The sequence below is a fragment of the Nicotiana sylvestris genome, chromosome 3, assembly GCF_000393655.2.
Source record: "Nicotiana sylvestris chromosome 3, ASM39365v2, whole genome shotgun sequence".
Classification (NCBI taxonomy): domain Eukaryota; kingdom Viridiplantae; phylum Streptophyta; class Magnoliopsida; order Solanales; family Solanaceae; genus Nicotiana; species Nicotiana sylvestris.
The window spans coordinates 113,451,124-113,478,572 of NC_091059.1; the positions used below are offsets into that span (position 1 = coordinate 113,451,124).

The 27,449-nt window shown below is 36.1% G+C and overlaps 2 protein-coding genes across 3 annotated transcripts; one reads left to right on the forward strand and one right to left on the reverse strand.

Annotated features, from left to right (window-relative positions):
* Positions 1-2,765: 2,765 nt before the first annotated feature.
* LOC104222067 (ATP-dependent DNA helicase SRS2-like protein At4g25120) lies at positions 2,766-18,939 on the forward strand. Its single transcript, XM_009773247.2, has 29 exons — positions 2,766-3,027; positions 3,776-4,652; positions 4,733-4,774; positions 4,907-5,070; positions 7,006-7,192; positions 7,669-7,722; positions 7,797-7,902; positions 7,997-8,130; positions 8,256-8,330; positions 8,435-8,560; positions 8,639-8,770; positions 8,868-8,951; positions 9,035-9,148; positions 9,242-9,342; positions 9,718-9,784; positions 10,163-10,213; positions 10,683-10,760; positions 10,954-11,163; positions 11,280-11,318; positions 11,536-11,607; positions 11,713-11,799; positions 11,876-11,932; positions 14,669-14,850; positions 15,749-15,842; positions 16,066-16,116; positions 16,967-17,029; positions 17,521-17,580; positions 18,016-18,078; positions 18,660-18,939. Exons 1-29 carry the CDS (start codon positions 2,861-2,863, stop codon positions 18,747-18,749), a joined length of 3,627 nt encoding a protein of 1,208 aa, XP_009771549.1. The 5' UTR covers positions 2,766-2,860; the 3' UTR covers positions 18,750-18,939.
* A 114-nt stretch (positions 18,940-19,053) lies between these two features.
* Positions 19,054-26,733, reverse strand: LOC104222066 (protein ORANGE, chloroplastic). Of its 2 annotated transcripts, none has more exons than XM_009773246.2 (8): positions 26,396-26,733; positions 26,152-26,266; positions 25,244-25,360; positions 24,996-25,082; positions 24,734-24,810; positions 20,435-20,562; positions 19,861-19,997; positions 19,054-19,307 (listed from the first exon to the last, which is right to left on the reverse strand). In XM_009773246.2, the coding sequence occupies exons 1-8, from the start codon at positions 26,590-26,592 to the stop codon at positions 19,230-19,232; spliced, it is 936 nt and encodes a 311-aa protein (XP_009771548.1). In that variant the 5' UTR covers positions 26,593-26,733; the 3' UTR covers positions 19,054-19,229. The 2 variants fall into 2 exon arrangements, with proteins under 2 accessions (XP_009771548.1, XP_070027051.1); XM_070170950.1 differs by having other exon boundaries at positions 26,152-26,252; positions 26,580-26,721.
* Between the last annotated feature and the right edge of the window lie 716 nt (positions 26,734-27,449).

A 27,449-nucleotide genomic window follows, 5' to 3' on the forward strand; every position in this document is an offset into this window, starting at 1 on the left:
AGGCTCCAGTGATATACATGTAGCTAACCCATTTCTTTAGGCCTTTTGTACTTATCAATTTATACCACTCCATCCACAATAAAACATCAAAACTCATGGCCCTCATTTAATTAATTTTAAATCCTTAGAATTCGAGGCATGCCATTTAGCGAATTTTCTATGGCCCTCGCAAAGTTGAAAAATGCGTAGTTGCTTTAGGCGCGTAATTTGAAATTACCTTCCTAAACTCGGGTGTGCATTTCATGTGACCCAAATCCAAATCCCAACAACGTTAAATAAAATGTGTCGTGGACCGCGGGTGCATTTATGTGACGTGGTTCAAGACATATTTTAAATGACGTTGCAATCTTCCTAAAAATGAATAAGAGCGGTTAATAAGTTAAAATTGAACCATAGGCTAAAACATGTATTAAAATCAGATAATAGGCCAATTATAACAGTTGAGCGACCGTGCTAGAACCACGGAACCCGGGAATGCCTAACACCTTCTCCCGGGTTAACATAATTTCTTACCCGAATTTCTGTGTTCGCGGACTGTAAAACAGAGTCAATCTTTTCCTCGATTCGGGATTTGAACCGGTGACTTGGGACACCATAAATTATCCCAAGTGGCGACTCTGAATTTTTAATAATAAATGAATCCCATTTTGATTGTCACTTTAAGTTGGAAAAAACTCCCTTATACCCTTTCCGGGGTGTAGGAAAAAAGGAGGTGTGACACCGTTTTACCTCTTGTTTCCACCACCAACTCGCTTGTATCTAGCCACAATTTGCTTAACGATATCAATAAATGCCAAATGAATCAATTCTAATGCATGAAAATAGGTTTTATAAAGATTTCTCCAAAAAGTCAAAATTGACCCTGGGCTCGCTTGGTTCAAACCCGAAATTCGGACCAAAACCTGATTACCCATTTACCCCCAAGCCTGGATATATAATTGGTTTTGGAATCCGACTTCAATTTGAGGTCTAAATCCCTAAATTTTAATATTCTTAGGTTTTACCCAAAATTTCCAATTTCACCATGAAAATAATTGATTTGAAATTAAAATCATATTAAAGATGTTAATGATTGAAGAAAACTAGTTAAAATTGACTAACAATTGATTTGGAGAAAAAAGGTTGTTTAAAAACCGCCTCTTATGTTTTTGGGGTTTTGGAAAATGAAAATAACTGGAAATCCCGTCTATTTATACCCCTCTCAGACCCCCTGTGCGGACTGCACAAAATGGACTGCGGCCGCACAGGCCTTCTTGAGGTAATGCGGTCCAGTGCCCTGTGCGGACCGCACGAAATGGACCGCGGCCGCACAGGTCTCCACCGTGGATCGCAAGAAATCAAGCGCGGCTGCGAAGGCTTGGCCTTGCTCACCGCGGACCGCACAAATCCCACCTTGGTCACGGAGTCCCCACCGCGGCCGCGAAGCTTCCATCGCGGATCGCAAGACTTGGCTTCAGAGACTTGCAACTTCTATGAATCTACAACTTTTTCCTAAGTGTAAAAACATCCCAAAACCCACCCGAGCCCTCGGGGCTCCAAACCAAACGTCATACTAACTCAAAAACATCATATGGACTTACTCGTGTAATCAAATCATCAAAATAACCTCATGAACATCAAATTAAATCTCTAGATCAACGAAATTTTCTCAAAACTTCTTTAAACATAAATTTTGCAATTTAAGTCCGAATCACGTCACATGACATCCGTTTTTACCAAATTCCACAGAAATATCTTAAATCATATATAAGACCTGTACCGGGCGCCAGAACCAAAATACGGGCCCGATACCATCATATTCTAATCAAATTTCTTCAAAATTCTTTAAACAAATTCCAGAAAATAATTTACTTTAAAAATTTATTTCTCGGGCTTGAGACCTCGGAATTCGATTTCGAGCATACGCCCAAGTCCCACATTTTCCTATGGACCCTCCGGGACCATCAAATCACGAGTCCGGGTCCGTTTACCCAAAACGTTGTTCAAAGTCAAATTAACTCATTTTATAATCAAAACTTATCATTTTTCACAGATTATCATGTTTAAGCTTTCCAGCTACGCGCCCGGACTGCGCACACAAATCGAGGTGACTCTAAATGAGATTTTCAAGGCCTCAGAACACGGAAGTTTTGTTTTAAAACAAGTGATGACCTTTTGGGTCATCACAGTATTTTTCTCAAAAGTACTTCTCAAAAAAATATTTTTGGGAAGAAGCTACTTTTTTCTGCTTCTCCAAAACTACTTCTGCTTCTAATCAAAAGCATTTTTTTCTTCTAAAAGCTGACCAAACACTTCAACTTTAAAGAGAAAAAAATACTTCTTTAGAAAAAAAGTACTTTTCAACTGAAGCTTGGCCAAACAGGCTATACGTGTCCTAAATTTCTGAATTGCTAATTGAAATTCAGGATAAATAAGTGTCCTGAATTTTGAACTGCTAATTTTAAATTCAGGACATAAGATTTGAATTTTTGAATATAATTTTCAAATTCAGGATACGGTATCCTGAAGTTTGAACCTTGAGGTTTAAATTTGAGGACGTCGTATCCTGAGGTTTGAGTGAATTGGCTAATTTTTAAATACATCGTAAACTATGGATATATTTTAAATAGCATACTTAAAAGTGGCTAGCTAGTGTCATTTCCATACAATTACCGCCCAAAGCATTGCAGGCCCAAAAGAAAACCCACCGATAATGCAAAAGAATCGGCCACTAAAGGCTCGGTCACCAGCCCATAATTTGAAAAATCATCCATTCTGATTATCGGAGGGAAAATAACAGCGCAACACAGTCAAGAAAAACGTTCAAAATTCTTCTTGCTCCTTCCACGCGAGAGAGACACACACACCCAGAGGTAGAAAAATGAGTGAAGAAGTAAACAACAAGGAGAACGTGGTGACTAGTGGAGGCGGATTAACGGCGGAACAGAAAGCTCGAATTTCTTCTAAGTTCAGAGCTGCTAAGGCACTTCTTGCTCGCAAAAGGCCACTCAATGATTCCTCCACCACTTCCCTTCAATCCCTCAATAAGTACGTTTTCCCTCTTTAATTTCAAATTGATTGTGTTTTGGTTATTCTTGTTAATTTCTCCACCTCTATAAATAGACACATTACCTATCCTTATTTGTTAGGGTTCCAATCAGAAAGGGGAACCAAGAAAAAATGCAAGTTTTTCTCTTTTGTGTAGGTTATCTTCCCGCAAGCTAAGCCCGCAATTAGCTCTTTGCAGATTGATAGTTGGAGTTTAAAACTTCGGAGCACATGATTACCTATATCCAATTCTATGTTCTAACGATGTAGCTCTTCTTTTTAAGCTAGGATCACAATTTTGTCTGACTATATTTTGTGCATTAGAATCCACAACATCTCAATTGGAAAGAAGTTAGTTTCCCCCTAGTAATTTGCTAGTCGACAAATTCCACCTCACAAGTATGCTCAGGTCGTGATCTAAGTTCCATTACCCATCGAGATGTTACGATATTGATAAAGAGTCCTATTCCTCTCCTTAGTTATGAAATCATTTAATAGCTCCTTCATTACTTATTCAATGCCAATGCATTGATTTCTTCTAATTTTGAAATTTGTGGTAAATCATTTATCCTTGGAAAATAAAGGTACCAACAATTTAACTTGATCTGGAAATTGTTTTCTTTTTCTTGTATGTTTATTTATTGTTCATTACATGCTTCGAGAGCACTTATGATGTTTTTCATAATCTTTCTTATTTATTCTAGTGTTTTGATGTATCTGATAATCATGGTGGTTATTGTTGTCCTAGATTTGGGAAGTCTCAGAGAACTGAATCCTTGCATCGGATTGATGGTGATGAAAGGTTTCCTCTTACTGAGATTCGGATGAACACTCCATCACCCATCTCCGAGAAGGATTCTAAAAAAAAGCTCAGTGGTTGTACCAGTGTAAAGGGCTCACTAGTCAGTGAACTTGATAAAAACATCAATGGAAGAACCAAGTGTGGGACACCATTTCAGTCAATTGAAACTTTCACGTTTTCTAGTGACAGAAGTGGATCAGTCAAAGCTAGACTAAGTGAAAATGTAGATAGTGTTCAAGTGGAGACCATGGTTGGGTTAGATATGTATAAAACTCCAGTGAGGCAACCTGGATTTTGTGGGTTGAGTGAGTCATCTTTGTCATCTACTGTTCTAGATGATGATTTTGATGAACACATTTTGGACAAAATAGATGCTTTATGTGAGCAAAAGTCAAAAGGAAAGCCTGAAATGAACAGGTTCAACAATGAGCCAATTGGAAACCAACACATAAACAACTTGGATGAGGAGGATAACTTCAATCCCGTTGTTTCTAGTGACAGTTCAGGTCATGAATGCAATCAAGAAAGTGAAGCAGAGATATCAAAGAGCAGCGAACCTGATGATTTAAATCTTGTTAGCTCAGATGAAACACTTAAACTTGAGTGCGCTCTGAATTCAACTGGTAATCAAGAATGTGAAATAGAGGAGCCAAAGAGTTCCAAGGCTGCAGATACTGAGAGCAAGCTAGAGGCAACAGATATCAGGAACATGCCTGAGGATTATATAAAGTATGTAGAGTCCCTAAATGACAGACAGCAGGAAGCCGCTTGTAGTGACATTTCAATTCCTTTAATCATTGTCGCTGGACCAGGAAGTGGCAAGGTATGTACTTCCTCATTGTTTAACAGTGAAATTTGTATGTCTTATCAATATTTGTTTGATCTCTTCTATTTGGATGTCAGACATCTACAATGGTTGGGCGAGTCCTGATGCTACTGCACAAGGTAGTGCGATGACTATAAGTGATATTATATTGTCATACTTTTGTCAATACCATGTCTGGCAAGTGAGGGATCTGGTCAAGTATTTACTGACTGACTTTTCTTCCTCCCTTTTCCTTTTGCCTTTTGTTATAGGGTATTGGTCCGTCAAACATTCTTGCTATGACTTTTACGACAGCGGCGGCTTCTGAAATGAGGGAGAGAATTGGAAGAGTTGCAGGGAAGACAGCAGCAAAAGAGCTCACAATCAGCACGTTTCACTCGTTTTCTTTGCAGCTCTGCCGCACACATGCTGAGAAGTATGGATATCTTGACTTGGTTCCTAAATATCTAAGCAGTAACAGTGAAAGAAGTAATCTCTTGCTTAACATTTTTTGAAAATATGGCAGAATAGAAAATCTAACCGGAGAGTTCCATAATTGAACTTTCTGAAACACAATTACTGCCACTGTTTTAGATTTATTAAAGTTAATTGATTGAGTAATATCCTAATGAACAGGAAAGTACAGGGTAATGTGGGCTATGAAAATTGTCGAGTTAGTTTATCATATGCTAAAATCAAGTTATTGCTAGTGAATTCCGCAATCCATGTTTCTTTATTGATATTATAGACTAGTGCAGAATGAGCTATGGCTTTTTTCTTTTGCATGGTTCAGGAGTGGGGTTCCTGCAGTAAGCTGTGCATTATGTTAATATCAGTGGGTCAAATCATTTTACCTGGTATACTATAGTTGCCACTCAGCGGACTAGTAGTATGTTAATATCAGTGGTCAAATCATTTTAGCCCTGCTTCATTTTGAACAATTGATTAGACTTTCAAGTTGTTCCAGTTGGCGTAAGAATCTAGTTTTCCATTGTTATGTGTATTACCCAAAATTTTCACACGATCCTAATCATGATATTTGCTGAAGCATGTTGGTTTGCCTAATATCATGCTTATGTTGCTAAATACTGCTATTAATTATGCTTAGAGTGCAATGCTATTATGGTAGAAAGGTTTATGTTGGGATTGATGGCCACTTTGCGCAGTTTTTTCATGAAATTAGCATTTGTCTTTGCTGTCAAAAGAATGTTCTTAAAGGTGTTTTCAAGGTGCACGAGCAAGGCAAAGAAAAATTGCCCTGATGCGTCCAGGGAAAGGCTTTAGTCAAAAATGTGTGTGCCTTTGTGGATGAGGGGTCCACCTTAGGTTTGTGGCACACATTCAACTCATTTTGTGTCTAAGGAGTGTGCTTTATTGGAAATCTGCTTTCCTTGGGGTTTCTTTTAGGAGAGAAGGAGAAGAATTGGAGTTAAATTTATACTTATTTTTAATATTTCATGACAAAAACATTGATGTCTAGTGTTATCCCTCTTCCTTGTGATGGAAAAACCATGGTTGGAAAGATTAGTAGCAATAGCAATAACGAACAGAAGCCCCATATGGTGGCTGAAAGGGGAGACTAGAGAGAAAGGGAGAGCATGTGAAAAGATCTTAGGTTCAGGATTTCTTGTATTTTTTCAGATGTTAGTAGGCTAACTGATTTAAATGGCCAAATAGCGCTATATACTTAAATCAGACTGTATTCCTGCTAATTGGATCGGAAGATTAGGATCTAAATTAATTATCAACGACATGAGCTTTTTAAGTCTCAGTTAATTACAATACCACCTCAATGTTAGCTCTCTCTCTCTCTCTCTCAATAGGTATAATAATGTATTATTTAGAAGTTAAAAAGATGAAAGTTCAAAAAGCTTAAACTTTTTGCTCAAGGCACACGAGGGCCTTCATCTTAGCCTTTTAAAGTATTAGTTGGAAGCGCTCTCTCTCTCTCTCTCTCTCAATAGGTATAGTAATGTATTATTTAGAAGTTAAAAAGATGAAAGTTCAAAAAGCTTAAACTTTTTGCTCAAGGCATACGAGGGCCTTCATCTTAGCCTTTTAAAGTATTGGTTGGAACCTCTCTCTCTCTCTCTATATATATATATATAGGTATAATAATGTATTATTTAGAAGTTAAAAAGATGAAAGTTCAAAAAGCTTAAACTTTTTGCTCAAGGCATATGAGGGCCTTCATCTTAGCCTTTTAAAGTATTGGTTGGAAGCTCTCTCTCTACACAACTCATGCACTTTATCCAATTTCTCCTTCACCTTCATACCTATCTGTATCTGTAACGTAGAAGGTAGTTCATTGGAATGTATCAGTTTCTTACGGTGAAAATTTGTCTAAATAGACACGTTAATTTATTAATAGGTTAGGCCGAACACCTGAGTTTCTCATATATGGACATGGGCAGCAGAGAAGAGCTGTCATTGAAGCAGTTCGCTTACTGGATGATAAGAAAAAGGAACCTCGTGACGAGCTTCACCAGCTTAATGACATGAATTCTCCTCAACATTTTAAGGAGAAATCAAAGAAATGGTTAAAATTTGTAACTCAAGTAAGTAGTTTCTGGATTAAAGATAGTGTTCCAATTATGTTTGAGCATCAAATCTTGCTTTTTTAAAGTTTACATTAGTCAACTTCATATAACATAACTTTGACTAGTTTTATCTGAACTGTCAATTGAACAACCCTTTAATGTTTCACACTTACGCCGAGTACATGAAGAGTAGCCATTCTTTCCATTAGAGAATGCAGTGTCTGCTGACTCTCCTCTGTAAGAGTGACAACATTTGGATATGCTGAATTGGAAAAGATCAAGTTTATGTCTATAACATATAAGTGGACTATCTGAATATGTATAAACCATATATTTTATCTTCTTCGTCTTGGCATATTAATAAATACTGTTATGTGTCAAAACTGAAACTCTCTCCTCTGTATTGCTTTTCCGTTCATATTCAATTAGGACAGTGTTGTCGCATATTTAATGGTTGTTATACTTGCACTTACATCACTTTCACTGAAATACAGGCTAAGGCTGCAGGACGGACGCCTGAAGACTACAAAATTGGCAATGAAACTGGAGTAAGCCGATAATCAGGGCTTTTTGGTATTTTATCATTCATGTTTCCTTATTCTGATCTTGGAATATTAATCAGGCTGCAGTTCTTCAAAACTACAACGATATATTAAAATCATGCAATGCTTTGGATTACCATGACTTGATCAGTTGTTCTGTCAAGCTCTTGACTGATTTTCCAGAAGGTTGACATAAGCGTTTCATAATAGACTGAAACCTAGTGCATTGTGATATCCCAGTTGTCTGAATCTGTTTGATTTTGGTTTTGTTCAAATGAAGTTTTTGAAGAGTGCCAGGAAATATGGAAAGCAATAGTGATTGATGAGTTTCAAGACACAAGTGCCATGCAATATGGACTTTTACGTACCCTTGCATCGCATAAACGCATAACTATTGTTGGTGACGAAGATCAGGTGAAGCTAGTCTTTTCTTACTTTACCCAGTTAAACACTTTCTTATCAGCTTGCTGGGACAAGTTCTTTACTTCTTTTCCCTTTCAAGTACCTCGCTGCTCAGAGTTTTCAGCATCATTTTGCAGTCCATTTTTGGTTTTAGTGGTGCTGATGCCTCTGGATTTGATTCATTTCGGAAAGATTTTCCTTTGCACAAAGAGGTTTGGCAAACTTTTTACAGTTGTCTTTTTAGGCCTTTTGTCTATATAAAACTTCAAACACGGTTCTGATAGTCTCCTTGTTATGTATATCAATCTCTATTCAGGTCAGACTAAGTAAAAATTACCGGTCCACACGTTGCATTGTTGAAGCTGCATCATATCTCATACAAAATAATTCAAAAAGGTGCCAATCAAAGCGTGTTCTTACTGATAATCCTGTTGGGTCTAAGGTAAATCATTTTAGCATGTTTAAAAAGATAAACATCTTCTATAGGTTTTTTTTTTTTTTTACATATGATACGTCACAGATAACTATCAAAGAATGCTGCAATGAGGATGCACAATGTTCGTTTGTTGTTGATAAAATATTAGAAATTACTTCTAATAGCACAACTGGCAAGTCCTCTTTCGGCGACATAGCAGTTCTATTCCGGAGGCAGGTCAAGCTTGGCCTTTCGATAAAGTAAACTTGTTTAAAAGTTTTTTGCGGGTTTTTGGCTGAATAATTTCTTCCTGTGGCTTCAAGTTGTGCAACAGGTGTCAGGAAAAATCTTTCAGGAGGCATTTCGTAATAGAAAAATCCAATTCAATGTTCATGGTGTGGCCTTCTATAGGAAAAAGGTATCTCACACCTCCCATCACTGCCGATAGGTGCATATGCTTTTAATTATAAATAGTCATTCACCCCGTATTTTCATGCATAGGTGGTCAGGGCCATCATTTCTATGCTTAGAACAACTTTGCCTGGTTCTGATGATGGTTCATTTCGAAGAGTATTGAAGGCCCTACTGCCTTCAGAGAAAGAAGAAAAAAAGAAGGTTGTCCATCCTATCTATTTTGCTTCACTTGTGGGGCACTATGGCTGTTCAATGTCTATTTATTAAAGCTTCTTTTGACATTTTCTCTCCTAGGTAATTGAACACATTGATAAAGTTTCTACCATAAGGAAAAGTAGTTTCATTTCAGCAGCACAAGACATATTCAGTGCTAAAGTATCTGGGACATTCAAGAGGTTTGTTCTAAACTCCTTGCTGTAAAGCGGCGATGATAGATTTATGATCTTATTAGCTGTAATAGTTATGACCTAGGCAGTACACTTTTTGACTACTTCATCGGACAATATTATGTATTTATCTATGTGGTCTCAAATACTATCTGATTTTTCGTATTCTGCTTCACATCCCTACACTTATTCTGTTTCTTTTTCTTGTCTTCTGGAAACAAAGAAAAAGCTTTTGGTCCTCTGATATGTCCTGATATTGAATTCAGCACAAGCAACTAGCCCTGAAATACCTAGTTGCTCATTTCATTTCTATTTACTGTGAATTAGTCTCTGACTGTATTTAGTCTCAAATGAGATTCTTAATTTGTGTCTATTGATTTGCAGGAGTCAACTCACCCAAGGACGGAAGGTGTTGCTCATGATAGACATGATCTCGAAACTCGTCAACCGGGTAAATCTTTGAATCTTATGGATAATTCTGTTCTATGTAGGCGTAAATCATGTGAAGCTTTACTTAGTTCTGTCTGAATGATCATGTGTGCTGGATTGCCAAAATTGATTATCTGTCTGGACAACTGAAAAGGCATTTTCAAGGGCATTGATTAATTATTTGATGATGGAGCTGATGTGAGTTTACATGATATAGGGTTTCATTTGTGCAATTTGGTGCTGAGCTTTTGCTCATTACTAGAGATAAACTTTCTTGGACAAAGTATTGGATGTAAATGATAATTTATCTGTGTGTGTAGAGAAATATCTCATACTTTAAGGGTCATATGTGGTTTGGCCAGACCTAATATTTGGGTAATATTACTTGTTATACTTGCAGGAAGAGTCAATTTCAGCTGTCATTACTTCAGTGGCTAACATGATACCCCAGGTTGGTCCTTGTATTATAAAAGCACAAACTCTAAACTGTTATATTTGTATGGAGAAAAAGAAAGATATACTCCCTCCGTTCCGTTTATGTGGCAGCATTTCCTTTTTAGCCCGTTCCAAAAAGAATACAACTTTCTAAATTTGCAAATAATTTAACTTAAACTTCTCATTTTACTCTTAATGACAAGCTTTTATAACCACACAAATGTTATGGCATGTTTAAGACCACAAGTCTCAAAAGTCTTCCTTTCTTTCTTAAACTCTGTTCCCAGTCAAACTACGCCACATAAATAGAAAAGGACGGTGTATATGATTAGGAGTTTAAAATCTCTATGAGAATCTCACATCATAGCGGTACCTGCAGCTTCTGTCAATTTAATTTCTTTCAAGCTAATGAAAGTTTCTTTTCAGATTACAGCTTTTATACTATAAGCACCTTAATCTCTTCACATGTGACTTCTATTCTGTAGAAGTACCTTCTTGAACAACGGGCAGTTCATGATAATGATGGAGGGAAGTTGCTTAATGAAGATCATGATGTTAGATCTGTAAGTGTAACATGTTCCTTTGTGGTCTTGTTCTTTTTAGTCCCTTCATTGCTAATGCATGACTTCTACTGGATGAACCTAATCTTCTCGTCTTTTCTGTTTGATTCTTTTTCATTAGTTTTCCCCTGTATAAAAATTGTTGCAGCAAGTGAAATAAGCATATACATTTGAAGCTGTTTGTTTAATGCTGCAGGTTCTTCAATATCTACTGGATGATGTGTCTGATTTTCTAAAAACTCATAACAACCCCATAAAAGGAGAAACTGAGTGCAAAACAGAAGGACAAGGTTGCGCCAACATACTGAAAGCTTTTATCGATCATATATCTGAACGGGAGAATGAAAATTTTCGTACAAGGAGACATGATAACAAAGACTCTGTTACACTCACGACAATTCATCAGGTTTCTGAATCCTCTAGAAATGTGCTCTTTCACTTTGCTTCCTGCTACTTCTTTACAATTTCCATATTTTGAATTGATTGGATTTCCTTTTTCATATCTTCCGTTTGATTTTGTAGTCAAAAGGCTTAGAGTGGGATACAGTTTTCATAGTGAAGGTATGATATGAGATCCATGCTTTCAGTTTTTATTTATTTATTATATTCTACATATATCAAATGTTACATTGCACTAATTGGACGAGCAAGGAGAGGGATAGTGGACCCTCCTCCCCCCTTCCCACCCTTTTATTCATAGGAGATCTTTTATTCTCTATAACACCATTATTATCTGGAACGGGATAATCTGGAGCTAATGGTTGCATCGATTGGTCAGGCAAATGAATCAGATATTCCCTTGTTACACGAATTTAATGGCATCACAAATGAAAGGAGTAACTCAATTGAGGTATTTATGTTTTTGAAATTTTACCATTAGATTAATTTGTCCCTTCTATAATAAAGATATCTTTTTATCCACTTCTAACAGAATTCTTTTGTTCTGCAACTTTAGGAGGAGAGACGCTTACTATATGTGGCAATGACTCGTGCACGGAAAAAGCTTTTCATTTTGTATGTAATTATGGATTCAAATTGGCAGGTGTGATGAACAGCTTGCTCTGGTTGATATATGTCTTTATTGTTTCTTTCTCAAGTCTAGACACACTTGCTTTCAGGTTCTTCAACCTTCACGTTTTCTGAGAGAAATTCCTCGTCATCTTCAAGAGACCCAGGTAAGATGTGTCTTGGTTAAAATATGTCTGTTATAAATATTCTTTGTGGCCGAACACTCTGCAACTTTTCTCAATCTGCCGGGCTCGCTGACTTGCTTGGTGCTCTAATGCTAGTTGTTTGTTCCATTTCTTGTGAGTTAGTAAAGATTTTGTTAATGAGAAAATAGCCATGGTACCCAGGGTGAGGAATCATAAAGCTGTTTGGTTAAGTTGCCTAATATTGTTAGGTTGAGGATGAGATTTCTTTGTACTGAAACTGTCAAAACAAGCAGATGTATTCAATTCTTGCCCTGCTCTTTCACTGCCTACAAGCCTTAAGAATTCTTGGATCTGTGAACGAAAAGGATAACTGAAGGTTGAAGAAACAAGCTTTTTGGTAAATTAGTTTGTTGAATAGTTCAGACAAATTTCCTCCACTAACCGTTTCTTATGACCTGTGAGTCTCTACCTTCAGGAGCATATTTCTATAGTTTACATGACTCTTCAAAATGTAATTCCTCCAAATCTAGGCAATGATTTGAAGGCCTCCATCCTATTGGTCTAATAAGTGTTTTAAAAGGTGTTTCTGGAGTGAGGCCCGAGGTGGAGCGTATTAAAAACGCACCAGAGCGGAAAACACAAAAGTCAGCTTGTTATTAAATTCTAAAAGATTAAAAGATCTAGAAATCAAAAGATTTTTTTATTCTTAGCCCTAAATGTTATTACGGATAAGGGAAAAAATGATCAATTTGCAAACTACAAAGCAAAAAACCATCATCCTTAATCACTTCCTCTTGTTTGACGATTTTGATTGTAGTTTCCTCCTTCGCTTTTCTTTCTTTTCAAGTTCTTTTGCTCTTTCAAGTTAGTTTATAAATTTCTACTCAATCTTTTCAAAGTCTGATTAGTTTTTTAGATGAAGCAATTCTTATTAGTTTTTTAGTCAATTGCAGCTTCTGATTAGCATTTTAAGATGAAGCAGTTTTATACACATTTCCACTTACTTTATATTTTCTTGAAATTATGTAATTTTACCTTCTTTTAATATTTAGTTTATATATTATTTTATAAAATATTAAAAATTAAAGATCCAGGGGGCTTACGCCCGGCGCCTCGAGGCTTGCGCCTAGCCCCGTATCAAGTAAAACGCCTCGCTACGCCTCGCACCCATGCCTTTTAAAACACTAGTTATAATTCATTCAGTGACTTTTTTTAGCCAATGATTTTACACAGAAAATATGAGAGTTTTGTAATAGAGCACGATTGCACATCATCTTACTGTTACTCTCTGTAAATGTGAGACATAACTTGGTAGCAAAATACATCGATAGCATTGCAAGTGGTGGATCATGAAAGCATTTTGAAGTAGATTTTTGAAAAGCGCCTGTTTGGGCATAAATACTATTTCAGTATTTTGAAATACCGCTCTTTATTGATTGAGCTTTCTCAGTGTTGGTTTGAAAGCCTTGACAATTCAGTTCGCATAGTTCGTAGCCAACATTCGAGGGAAGAACAGTAACTCCAAATCTGGCAATTCCTACCAGGGTGGTGGGTCAGAGCAGATTCCCTTGCTTTAAGGCAGGAATAGCGGAATGGTTAGGGGGCTTGTCTTTAATATTTGCATATCAGTTTGGTCACGAGTATTTGAAAATACTGAACTTCAGTTTTTGATACTGAAACTAGTTTCAAGGTGTATCTAAAGTGAAATACTGGTTTTCGCTCTTCAATTTTCCAAGTGAAGTTCATGTCTAGACACAAATGAAACCACAAACTCTTTTTCAACTTCAACTTCAACTTCAAATACCATTTTTTTCAAACTCCAGCTCAATTATTTTTTATGTGCCTATGAAACATCTGAGGAAGTGAGATTAATGAATCAACTTAATTAATCCACATAAGCTTCTAATTTGCAAGTTAATAAACTCATTTTTTTGGCTGTTATCCCAAAAGATTGAAGTAAAATACTTCTTAAATTGAATTGCTTTATTTAGATAATTCTGTATGTGCTGGAAGCTGAAAAAGATCCTATTCTTTTCGACGAAATTTTGTGGTCTGATTAAGTTCTTTATTGATAAATAAGCATCCACATAAGATTATTATTGACTAAAATAAGTTGCCTCAATGCTCATGAAACCTTTTATGCGGGCGTTTGTTTGAAGTTTCCAAAATCTGAGTTTGCTTGAGTTTTTCCAAAATTTGGTTGTTGGAGTTGTTTTTCTGAAATAATTAAAGTATTCCTGAAGAATGTCAAACTCAGGTTTTAAATCTTTAAACCTCAAAAACTAGTTTTTAGAACTTTTGAGTTCTTAAAAAAGTTGAAAAGCTGAGTTTGGAGATCGTCAAAAAATGTCGGTACTTTTTTTGGCAAACACAACTCAATAAACATTTTCTCCAAAAACTCAAAATTGAGTTTGGAGACTCATTTTTTGAAACTTCAAAACAAACGCCACCTAGTCTATGGTGACTTATCCAATCCACTATATTATTTTCGTGGGCAAGATGACCCTTGACTTTCTGCAGAGATTGCAACTTACCATTTCTGTCACCTATTTAGAGATGATTTTGTTTGTTTCACTTGCTTACTATTTGATATCTAAACAGACAGTAAATAAAGACATCTGGAGGGAATGGTTTTTCAATCACTACCTTACTTTTGCCAATTTTCTTATGAGTAAAGTAGATCACCTGTCATTGTATAGCATTTCATGTTTTTTCTGGTCAAACAAATACCTTCTTGCTAACAGTCTTTTCTAATAGGAAGAGCTGACCAATCACCTAAAGCTCCAGGAGGAAACTCCTCAGAGTGGTTCAGCTGAAAAGGTGGAATCCCTTGATCATAAAATAACGCTAGATGATCCTCTCATTGATCCGGTTGACGGAATGTCCAAAGAGTCAATTGACACAATGGAGCTGTACAATTCCAAAAGCTTCCTGAAAAGGTTTTCGTCATTTAATTACTTTGCTGGGTAGAATAAATATTAGTTTAGTTCCCCTTTCCCAAATTGATTATCATACTTAGAGCTGTAAGTGGGCTGAATTGGACTGAGCTTTAACGAGGCGACTTCGCTCAGGCAAGTTTCTACTAGCTCGAACTTAGGCCCGTTTGTGTAGTTGGTTGATGTAGAGTTTTCTTATTCTCTAAGTTAATGAGCCAATAAAGAAAATTTTGAATGGAAGCAAGACTAGCATTACATGCTAAATACATGGTAAATGGGAATTTCTAAAAAAAAATTATATATAAAAGTTCCCAGTTACCTGAGCTTTTGTGAACAGTAAACGAGTGAATTCAATCTTTCACAAGCTTGACTCATGTAATAAATCAGTTTGACAGTGGGCTCAATCTCTGTTTTTTATTTAAATAAGCGAGTGTTCAAGGTTTACTCATGACATATCAGCTCATTATAACTTTGGTCGTACTTCTTGGTTAGTAAAATAGAGCCTACAATATGTTTTATTTATAACAAATAGAGCCTGCAATATTTTCAATAGCTTATTATGTAAAAGGTGACATGAGTTTGTTAGATAACATGGAATTACAAATCCCGGTAGAAGCAAAAAATACTAGTTGATTTCTTCCCATCTGCCTAAACCTTGGTGGATAGAGCTACTCGGTACACACCACATGTGTTGATGGGAGGTAGCAGGTACTCGGTGGAATATCGAGCTGGGCACAAGATGGCCCGGATCGTCATCAAAAAAGAGAAATGTAACATGGAATTATTTTGTCTTAATACGCGTAAATTAGGACACTTATGATTGGACAAAGAGATATAAGATACTCCTGTTTCCATCCTTTCGAGCGTAACTTTGATTAACTTTCTGAACTGATCTACCCAGATTTAATGCGGAAGACCGAGCAGTTGTATCTCATTTGTTCCATCAATGGGCCAAAAAGCCTGCATTTCAGGAACCACAGAGGTTGCTTAAGAAGGTAAAAGTTTGTTTATCTGTTTTATTTTCTTTATGATTGGGGTATATTTCTTAGGTAAGCAGAGCAATTAATGTTTAACTTCATGTATTCAATGTATCCTTTAGCCAAAACAGGCAAAAACCTGCTTCTGGATGGCGAGAATCATGCCAGATTGAATTTCTAAAAACAGTTTGTTCTTTAACAAAAGGTTGGATCTTAATGTAGCTGTTTTTGGTATCTTCAGGTAGGTTTTGTCATTGATGAGCGCCTTAGAGTCAAGAAGAGCACTCACAAGGTCTTGGCCCTGGTTTTCTCCCATTTCTTCATCTCAATTTGAATGCATTAGTTCTGATAAATTAATTACATGACTCAACATTATGGTAATTCATTCCCTAATATTTATTTTATTTTTATTTTTGGGCAGCACATGCCCTTGCCCAAAGCTTATATCTGGTGCCAGCACCAAAGTGACCTAAATGCCAAAGTAAAACTAGATAACCAAAGCTCATGGTCTATTTCTCGTTTTAGGAATCCCACCACCAGTTGCACCTCTTCTCCACCAAATTCTTCCCGTCTTTGACATCAGTAGCCACCTTGTGCCTCCATCCTTCTTCCATCCTTTGCCATCTACTAGTCGCTGGGGCTGGAGGTGGGCTATTGGAAGGATAAAGAAAAACTGGTACCTCCAGTCCCCAGAAGCATGATGTTTTCTGTTTCCTTTGGTACCAAACTCTCCATTTCTCCTCTTTTCAAATCTCTATCTTCAGAGAAATCAATAAACATATGAAAAAGAATATCTGCCACCTTTAAACAAAACAGCTTCGTCAGAGAAACTTAAGTATCTGCCACCTTAAGGGTTCTATCATCACATTCCACGCCTAAAACGACAATCCTAGACGAAAGCACAGCTGCACTAGCCCCTTACTCATACATGCTTGTTCTTCGTCAAGTGCTATTGGTGCAGAAAAGGAAGAAACTAAAACTGACTTGTAGTTAGGCTAGCATGGTTAGTAATGATAGAATTTCAGGAAGTGAAGCAGGCCATTACTAGTTAAAGAATATTTATAATTAAGTCATACCTCTAATACTGTAAAATTTATTTCAACGTGTTGAATGTCCTGACATGTCTTTTGACGATTTTCCAGGATGTTTTACGTGCCTTAAAGTCCTCATTAACTTGTGAGGAAGCTCTACATTATGCTGAATCTGTAAGTTAGCATCTCTATCCGTAGTTTTTAAGTACTTCAACCATAAATTTATTCTAAAGAACCCCAACAATTACTATTCATTCCTGTTTTATCAAAGGCGCGCTTAAGCCCTGAAGTGAGGTTCAAAGCATGTTGAGTGCTTCGTTTCGCTTAGCGGGCGCTTCAGTAATGTCATCAAGGCTCTAAGGCATACTTTTCCTTGCTAATAAGTGTAATCCGGAAGAGGCGATACTAAACAATTGATATTTCACTCTATCGTAAATTTTCTTCAATTTCTTTGTCCATATATTTGGTATTCATGTATAAAGATATTAGTCTTGGACTACGCATCCATAATTACATATTTGTAGCTTTTTCTCCAGTTGCGCCTTTCTTCATTAAAGCCCACGCTTTATTTGCGCTTAAAGCCCCAACAGGTGTTTTTGCGCTTTCGCCTTTGATAACTCTGATTCATTCTAGTCATAATGATCAAATATTTCTTGTTCGGTTAGGTGTTGAACTGGGAGAAAATTCCTGCTGAGAAGCGTGCTTACTTGATGAGAGAGAAACAGGTATCATCCTAAACCCAATATCTTTTTAGTTCTCATACAAGTATCAAATACATGAACAAGTGAAAGGCCACGCCGGGACCTGGAAATTTGTGGTGGACATATTTGCACATTACCTCTTGGATTATGGTCATTCCGCTATTAAAGTGCTTCAGGCATATGAAATAGTAGTTAAGTTCGAGAGTTATTCTGATTTCATAAGCACAATGCGGATGGATGACGCAATCAACAATTCATCCCTTTCCTTTTTTATTTCCTGTTTATGATCCTTTCCCTATTCATTGTACACTTTCACATATGAAGTTATTTGTAGGAGACTGAGATAGCATCTAAAGAAGCTCAGGAGTGAAAAAAGAAAAAAGTTTAGTATGCAATTCGTCCTGTTTCCGGAAGATTATTATTCTTCTTTACTTATTAATTGGACCTTTTCTGTTGTAGGAGTACTTTCAGAAACTGCGGATTGAAAGTGCAATGGGTTCATCAGAACCAACTCCCAAACAGGTAAGCATAATTTGTTGTTCCCTTCTTGTTCTGTGTTCTACTCTTTGCATTTACTGGAAAAATAAAGGAGTTGCAAGTTTAACCGACTTTAACCACATTTTCAAAGAGATAAATAGATGAACCTAATCTGAAGATCCGTAAGCAGTGCTGTATGTTCTCTTTTAACACCTAGTGGGCAAATGTGGACTTTGCAGGCCAGCCATAAGTTTGTATCAAATAATGTGGCACAGTTTAAATATCTTTGCTACGTACTGTTTAAAGTACTTATTCGCCACATATTGTTGCTAGTTCTATATAATCATCTTATATCTTGGGCATTCGAACCATCTCTTTGGACTTTTTTAGGAATTTATAATAGGTAAGACTTGAAGGCTGGAGTTCACTTGTTTCGGTTTGATCTTATAGATTAAATACTTGGTAAAAGATCATAATCACGCAATAATCTGCTGCTTCAGATTTTATAATGGCCACGAGTTTTAACTATAGACAGTACACATGCACACAGCAATACTGCCTGTAACTAATGACATATTCTTGGAGCTCGGGATAGCTCATTCAGTTGCTTTGTTACCTTGTGGCAGCTCGCATATCTTCAGAGTCTAGGATGCACTATGGTTCCTACATCCCGTCTCCATGCGTCCCGACTGATTGAGGAATATAAATCGCTGTAAATGAGATTGAGACTTGAAGAGAAAATTCCTTCCTGAGATACTACAGCAGTGTCATCGTTGGTAGCACCATCATCAGCAGGTTGGCAGGGAATCAAGGTTCCATGCCTACGGGTTATTAGAGTGCTGTGCTGTTATCTCGAAGTTTTTTAGAGCCTTGTTAGAGTTTTACTTGTTTTTTTTTTTTTTTTGCGGGGGGGTTGTTTGAATGAGTGAAATCTATTTATTCCAGGTTACTTTTAAGATCTGGAAGATACTTGTATATACAAATTTTCAAACCCTAGATTAGTGGAGATGGTGACTAGACTTGCATAAAAAGCAAATCATGTATTTAGAGGTTTAGCATCATTCGTCCTTACGATGACTAGGATTTTCTCATAAACTGACTCTTTTTAAATAGGTGTAGTTCGTTTACTGATGATGCTTCATCTAAACTTTACAGCTTCAAAGTTAAAAGTTCAAGTAAGGAAATCTATCTGCTATTTAATCGAAGGGATCAATACGTGGATCATGTTCACTTGCCATAGCCATCCCAGTACAAAGACACGTTGGACACATGACCTGCCAATAATGGAAGCTCATCTTAATTTCATGTAATTCGATAAACTCATAAATTAGAGCTGAAAATCTAAAGAATGATAAATCCAGCAAAACAAAAAAAATTGCTAAGTGTTGCAATATTGATAGGAGATCTATATGATATAACATTGGCTAGTTAGTAGAAAAGTGATGTTTCCATTGTCCACGAACGGCCAATCATAGAAGTCAACCCCCCTCACGGTCATGTTTTCTTTCCATTTTCAAGGCATAAAAACTTGAGCGCTGATGAAAGAGGAAAAGAAGCCAACCTTAACCAAGGTCAATTTATAATCTAACCTGACAGTGATGTCAATTGTTTAGAACTATCCCCTACCCCTTCCCCTTCCGGATCACAATATTTAAAATTTCATGACATTCTGCAAAGATATCCATATCATATTAAATTGGTGGACCACGTCACTTGACAATTGGGCAGGAAAGTAGAGAAATTCAGTTTACCCAGTCTAATTGATTTGTTACCGCAGAGAGTGGACAATTTGGAGCCAATAAATTCGAAATGTTGTGTTACACTTACCTTTCCTGCGCCTGAACAGTTGGGACACCTTTCTGTATTAGGTGGTGACAGAGGCTTGTCCGCTCCATTAAATTTTGAAACAGGCTCGATAAGAACAAGAGCTCCAGTGCTAGAACATCGAGCACAAGCAAGGTATCCTGCATATACATTTTCCAGCAGAAGCAATAATCATAAGAATCACCTGCATTCTAATTTCTCGCCAGTTGAATGCACTAGACTTCTATTTAGTGTTACACCCTTCGAAAAGCTAAAAAGAAATTCCTTCCAGAATCCAAAGAGTCAAAACAAAGTTACTTCCAGAACCCTAACTTTACATATTCCCAATTAGTGGCGATTAATGGTAGCAAGAAAGTCGCAGCACTTTCTGTGATGGCTGAACTGTTTGAAGAACTCAATTACAAATAACTTGAAAAAGAAGTATTTAAAAAGGGAAAAAAAAGTCACCAGGAGCATAGGACTTGAGTATGACAACATCGTGATCTCCTCAAAATGTTGTAGAACTACTTCTAATAGGTTGAACCAATTTCCAAAGTAAATAGACTTTTAAGTTTCGAATTATTAACCGATTACATACCAGTTCCAAGACAGTACTTGCATCTCTTATGCTCCTGCTGTTTCACATTATTGATTTCAACAACCATCAATGCAGAGATCACCCCAACCGCACCCCCAGAGAATGATGCCACAATTGGATCAACCTGACTGCAAAGTACATTCAAGTAACTATGAAGTTGTTGCAAACAGATAGACCCACATAGCATTACCCTATCAAAGAATTAGATCTTTCAAGTATATGATATATAACCCAAAAAACTGAAATTTTGATAGTAGTACTTAAAAATGATGAGTTCATTGACTTAATATCATTTTCTGTTTCAAAGTGATTAGCAAGTGTCATCACGTTCCACATCTATCCGACATAAATTAAAAAACTAGTGAGCAATGACTTGTACAGGGTTCTCTAATAATGGCTAATAATGGATCACTGAAGTTTAGTCCAGCATTTGCTTTGCTCCCAGAACTGCTGATCTTAATATCTTACATATGTCTTCCCTCAACAAACAGTAGAAGCAAAAATGAAGGAAGAAAAAGCTGCAGATATTGCATAATTACTTGATCCATTTCCTATTTGTCTCCTGTGTTGGAGAATGGTTTTCAAAGGATGCAACTCTTTTTTTTTTTGTTTAGTTTTTTTGTTTCTTTGCACAGGCGACTTGTATGAAAGAGTTCAAAGAGAACTTCTGACTTCTTTTTGAGATAAGATGAGTTTCTCAATAATTAGTCAATTGCACACCAAAAGTTTGAGAAGCATTTAATGTGCTCCTGTGAAATTTTATTGGGACAATTATTGGAAAATTTTCTTTGAGAAAGTTTTGGGAGAAAAAAGTGTGTGCTAACATGTTTGTATAGCTTTTTTTTTTGAAGATTTTTGAGTTTTTCCTTTAGAGTGGAGGAAGAAATTTTCCAATAAAAAACTACTTCTTTCTGTTCTTCACTGGAAGTTATTTTAGGAAAAACTCAACAAGCATGTAATTTCTATCATAGATAATGTCTTCATATATCATAAGTGCTTCCACGTACTATTACAACTCATTACTAAAAGAAAAAAGTCTTTGTAGGGTAACTATGGTTGTGAAGAGGGTGGCAAATTTGTTCAAAAAAATAAAAAAAATTATCAAGAATTCTAGCAATTTAAAATTGTGCTTATGAAGTAGGTACCTTGGCTAATCTGCTAAACCAACAGGAATACTATGTTTTGCACAAATATAAGCACCTTTTAAATTGTCATTTTAGCATCCTATATTACGTGACTTTTAACATAAGTGACCTAAATTCAACAACAGACACCTATACGGATTACTAGCAGTGAGAACATAACTTTTTCACCTATGGTTTTGGACCTTCTGTTTTGGTGAACCTTAGTGTTATGAAGCCATTGCTGTTGGTGTCAGAAGTGAATATACTTCATTCCAAAGCAAACACAAATTATCATATGAGAAGCATATTATCTTGCTGGAAAGGACAGGGAATTGGAAAGAGGAAGAAGAAGACTTGGAAGACTGCCTCAATCTGCATCATGCGGACTCTATGGTTGGACTTTCAAAAGAATGCCACACTTAAGCTGGGAAATGGGAGAAGCATTAAATGCATGACAATGGAAGACTGATGAGTATCTTTCCCACCTTATTGAATATGTGCTTGAACAAAGAAATCATGGTGGCTGATTGCTTTACAGACACACATATAGTAGATATGCCCTAGATCCAATATCATATTTGATGATTTGAACATATTTTTGTGAACGTTATTTGATATAAAAATATATGGCATTTGATATTCTTTTATCATAGTTATTTTTAATTGTTTGATTAACTTGATAAGGTCCTTGATTAAATTTTGAGACTTGTCATCGTGATGGAGATCATGATAATGAGAGTAAAGTTTCTTATAATGTAATCTAAATTTGTTCTTGATCGTAAGATTATTAATTTGGACATTAGTAATCCGGTTAGATCAATATTTATGTGATCTTCTTTATGGGATAAAGATTAGTTGATCTCATTAACTAAATCACATAGATAGATGATGCATATAGTGATCATTGAACCGACTCATTGGATAATTCCTAAGTTAGAATTACCATAAACTGTCAATAGGATATTCTCTTGAAGAATGTGATGTAAGATTTTCCTTTGACCTGAGATCGTCATAGTAATTGACAAGTTATTTGTTGTGTTTTAATACTAGACACCTATGGCCCTATGGCGATAGTTGAAAGGATATTGGGTATGATTGAATAATTGTAGAATTAGTGATTGATCAAGATAGAATCTGTCAACTCTTGGTAATGAGTTTAAGCTCCATGTTGTAATGAATTCTAAACGCCCAAATTAAGACCTTGGCCAGGGCAATTGAATGAAAGAAGAAATGAGTTTCTTAGGTCATTCAATGGTCGATTATATTTGACATGAACACATAGTTGGTCACCTATTTGGATTTGACAGTTGAACCATATCCTAGGGTGACCCAGAACTATAAGGACAGAAGTAATTACTACATTATTCTTCTACTGGTTCTTGAGAGTAAATTGTATACTTCATGCTATCCGGTCATTAAGGATTGTTGCTAGACGCCACCCTTGATTAGTATATTGATGTGGTCAATTTACTACCGGTTTAGTATTGAACCTATGGGGTCGCACACTAACGAGTGTTCTGGTCTTTGCTAAAGGATTAATTACTTTATTATTTGATAATTAAATTAAAGAATTCAATTAGTCAAATAAATTTAGTTATTAGTCCAAATGAAATATTATTATACTCTTTGCTAGCACAAGGAATATAATTAATATTGTGAATAAATTGAAGTTTTCTATTTAGAATAGAATGAATATATCTCTTGGTTTGAAATATGTATATGTGATATATATATTTGGTGCTTATAATTAATATATTTATTTATATAAAGATATATGTAAATATTAACAAAGATTCGTTTGTAAAGATCCAAAATTGGATCATCAGGGAAGTCCTTAAAGGACATGTCTGCCGCCTCATCCTATTGAGAATAGGATTTATGTTTTTAAATAAACAATTTATGGAAAGGTTCACTTGAGAATTGGTCTCATAAATCACCGCCTTTGGTTTTCCATAACCAAATAGGGAAAGAATTGGTGTTTATTATATATATACATATAACAAACAAATAACGGGGTTATGAGACAATTCTCTTAAAAGGAGCCACAAACGAAGGGAGATATTTTCTTGTTATTAGCTGAAGGTTTTGAGAAAATTTCAGCATAGTAATTTTTCATTCAATTTGTTCGCGGGTTTCACTGATCAAAGAGTTGATAGCAAGGATCGGTCTCGGTGTGGATACGCATAGAGTCTTCGCATTATCGAAGAAATTTTGAAACGAGACTCTTTGCACCAGGTACGTCTCAGATCCGATCTTTGACATGTAAATAAATTTTAAACACGAAAAGATCTGCCTAGGATTGTTATTGTCTTCCGCTGCGTGTTACGAACATCTATATGCAATCCTTCAGATGGCTTATACAATTCAGAAGATATTCTCTTCCAATGACCGGGAGCTAGGTGAATTACTCATTTTTTTAATTTTTCTGCAACCTATTTCCCTTGATGTTAACATAAAGGACTCACACGTTTGGCAAACTAACAAGAACGAATACTTCGCAGTGAAGAGTTACTACACCCTTTTTTTCTGAGAATGTAACAAAGAGTTACTACACCCTTCTACAGCAGCAAGGAGAGAACTGGGAATTCAATGGCTTTGGAAAATGCTTTGGAGAACAAGTGCACCCCGATGGATTAGCTGCAAAAGAGGCTTGTCTAACTCAAGCTGCTCTCAAAAAAAGAGGCCTATCTCTCTGCAGTAGATGCTTTTATGTGAAGCCTCATACAAACAATCATCTTCTACTTCACTGTAAATTCCCCTAGCCGATATAGTCATGTATGATTAGCATTTTTGGAGTCAGTTGATGCCCCAGGACGACGATGCCTATTATCTTACTGACAAGGACAGGATTGAAAAGAGGAAGAAGGACTTGGAAGACTGCCCCAATATGCATCATCCGGACACTATGGTTGGATAGAAATAATAGACGCTTTGAAGGAAAGAAATTGGATTTATCTTTTGCAAAACATAAAAGTTCACAGATACTATATTTATGGTGTAGGAGTAGTCTACTGGAAAATTGAACGCTTCTCTTGGAGTTTTTGAAGTCTAATATGCTGTAACTATAGCAATGAACTCGTTGCTATCTTTGTACTTTTGAAGTACCTTCTTGGTACTAATCATCAATAAAGTACTTAACCTTATAGAATAAAAATTTACTATATCATGTACGTACCTCAGTTGCATTGGGAGATGCATGCTTTGGATGAAATCAGCATACGATGTGCCTCCTAATCCCAATTTCAGCTCCAACTATAGCAATAAATGAACAGGCTTTGGATGTTAAGAATAGTAGGCCTCACAAGGCATATATAGGAGTTTGAACTGATTGTTAGCATCTGAGGATTTCTCAGAAATTAATCACAGTTTCACCTAAAGTCAATTGGCCAAATGACAACAATAATAAGAAAAATAAAAACATTAAAAGAAAAACTTACAGTAGGCGCTAGAAGTCCACCAAAAAGCATAATTCCGGCAATGAGTGAGAAACAGGTAGCATAATATTGCTTAAGATTTGCTGATGTCTGCAAAAAAAAAAAACATAAAAATGTCATTCAAAATACTGCATATCCTTCAATGCAAAAGAAAAAGAAAGGATCTCCTTACTTTACGAGAACTGGAACTTTAGGTTATTATAAGAGTCTAATCACTACATAAACATTCTGCAACAGCCAAGAATACTTACAAGGGGAGGCAAAAAGGGAATAAATGATGGGAAATTAGGAAGCTCATTTTCTTGTTCATCCGTTAGTATCCCAAGCTCAGCACTTTTTAGCCTTTGTTGTATTCTTAGCCGCCGTACCTGCTCGAGTTTGAAGATACGAGGAATAACAATTTTGACACTGGAAGAATATGAACATCTAATTATGCAACTATAGCAATCAAACCCCTATGTATCTCAACCATAACAAGAAATAATGAGGACAACATTCAAAGGCATATTGTGCTTCATATCAGCAAAAGTTAATAAGAAGATACTCCAATATTTTAGGCAAAAGTGAAAATGAGAGTTAATCAACAAACCAGCTTCTCTGCTATACATGTCAATTTCCCGAGGTCATAAATGTCATGCACTGACATGTCTCCCACATCATCAATTTCTATTTGAAAAATACAGGTACCAAATCAAGTAATTTAACCTTAGTCGTAGCTAAGTGATAAAAGTTTATATTATTGACACGTCTTCCATTCTTCAGTTTTATGCAAACACCGGATGTCTATAAGTTTTTTTTCCTTTCTATTATATAATAGAGATGCAGAAATGCAGGGTAAGGCTGCGTACAATAGACCCTTGTGATTCAGCCCTTTCCCGGACCCCAGGCATAGCGAGAGCTTAGTGCACCGGGCTGCCCTTTATGTCAATTATAAACATTATGATTGACCTTCTATTTCTCCAGTCAATAATATGAATTACGTCCGATCAATAATTATGATACAAAAGGTGCGCGCAAGCTGACTTGAACACCACCGTCATCCAAAGAGAATAATTATCATAGAAAATGTTTGCTATGTTCTATAGACTATAGCTTAATATAGAGCTATTCTTTGAAACATTAAATTGAATAAATAAATAACAGAGGGAGAAAAACAGACCTCCTCCATATGCAAAAATATCTTGTTTCTCCGACTTCTAATATTATCTCGAATTTCTTGCAACTCCATTTTGGCAAAGTCCTCTACTGTCTCTGGCCCTTCTATTATACAAAACCTGTCAAAATAAATCCCAAAACGATCAATTGTCTTCCTTTATAACTTTCTAATAGTTACTCATAAGTCCCTTCAAAACATCAAAATATTCAAAGAACAAATTGATTCCTGAAATTAGAAGATGAATTACCCGGGGGCAGTTATATCGGAGGATTCAGAATCAAAAGAAGTAGTAAATGCAGAGGCATCAGCATCGGAGGCCATGGATCGCCATTTAATATTATTAGTATTATTTCTAAGGTTCCTTCTATAGAGATATCTGGAAGTAGAAGGACAAAACGGCGTCGTTGAGCAAGATAAACACAGTATCCTACCTGAACACACCATTTCTGAGACTCGATAAAAATCAGATCATGAATTCTTTGTGATTAGCGAAGAGGGAGCTAATGGCCGGCTAGCTCATAGGAAGAAGCTGAGCAAAACAAAAGAGAGTGTATGCTCCAGTGGTAGGTATTTTTTTTTGTTATATACCCAAAAAACGTAAACAAGGAAAAGAAATTATATAACACAAATTTGGGTGGTTATACGTGTCACTGGGTCATTCTTGTTTTTGTTATGCTGGACCCACGTTATTAATGGGATGGATTAGATAATTTTTGTTTTTTGTTCTTTTCTGGAAATTTCTATTGTTTGGATAATTTATGGCGAAAAATAGCTAGTTGTAACTCTTTTTCTTTTTGTTATAAATAAAGTGAATGTATATGGATGTTCATTTAATCCATCCATACATTCTATATAATGTACTATTTGGATAGATGCATCTATTAATTTCTAGGATGTATCTAGTGAGTTTTGAGTGTATCTTGTATGGTATAAATAGTATATTCTTTGTCTATGAAAGAACATACAAGAAACACATTTGAATAAGATAACTTGTACATTCTCCTCCTATACATCTTGTCTCTATTACTATATTGTTCTATTTTGCTCTCATTTCTTAACACGTTATCAGCACGAGGTTCTAACCAACTGAGGTTATCTGCTTCATCCGAATTTTATCTTCTTCCAAAAAGAGGTAGTCAGTTTCTTTTCCGATTCAGGTATACATTCATATATTTATAACATTTCTATTAGGATCTTCTTTAACCTGCAATTTAATTACCATATGCATAACTTGTTTTGAATATGATTATAATAATTGCATTGGTATGAAAGTAATAAGTTTCAGTTAAATTATTTTCATT

Bases quoted from the DNA above. Each gene is read 5' to 3' on its own strand.
- LOC104222067 (XM_009773247.2), top strand. From the start codon at position 2,861: ATGAGTGAAGAAGTAAACAACAAGGAGAACGTGGTGACTAGTGGAGGC. The intron at 14,851-15,748 runs GTTTTCGTCATT...TGATCTACCCAG, and splicing joins TCCAAAAGCTTCCTGAAAAG to ATTTAATGCGGAAGACCGAG. The intron at 16,117-16,966 runs GTCTTGGCCCTG...ACGATTTTCCAG, and splicing joins TCAAGAAGAGCACTCACAAG to GATGTTTTACGTGCCTTAAA.
- LOC104222066 (XM_009773246.2), bottom strand. From the start codon at position 26,592: ATGGTGTGTTCAGGTAGGATACTGTGTTTATCTTGCTCAACGACGCCG. The intron at 26,267-26,395 runs GTAATTCATCTT...TTATTTTGACAG, and splicing joins TCCGATATAACTGCCCCCGG to GTTTTGTATAATAGAAGGGC. The intron at 25,361-26,151 runs GTCTGTTTTTCT...AAACTCGAGCAG, and splicing joins TATTTTTGCATATGGAGGAG to GTACGGCGGCTAAGAATACA.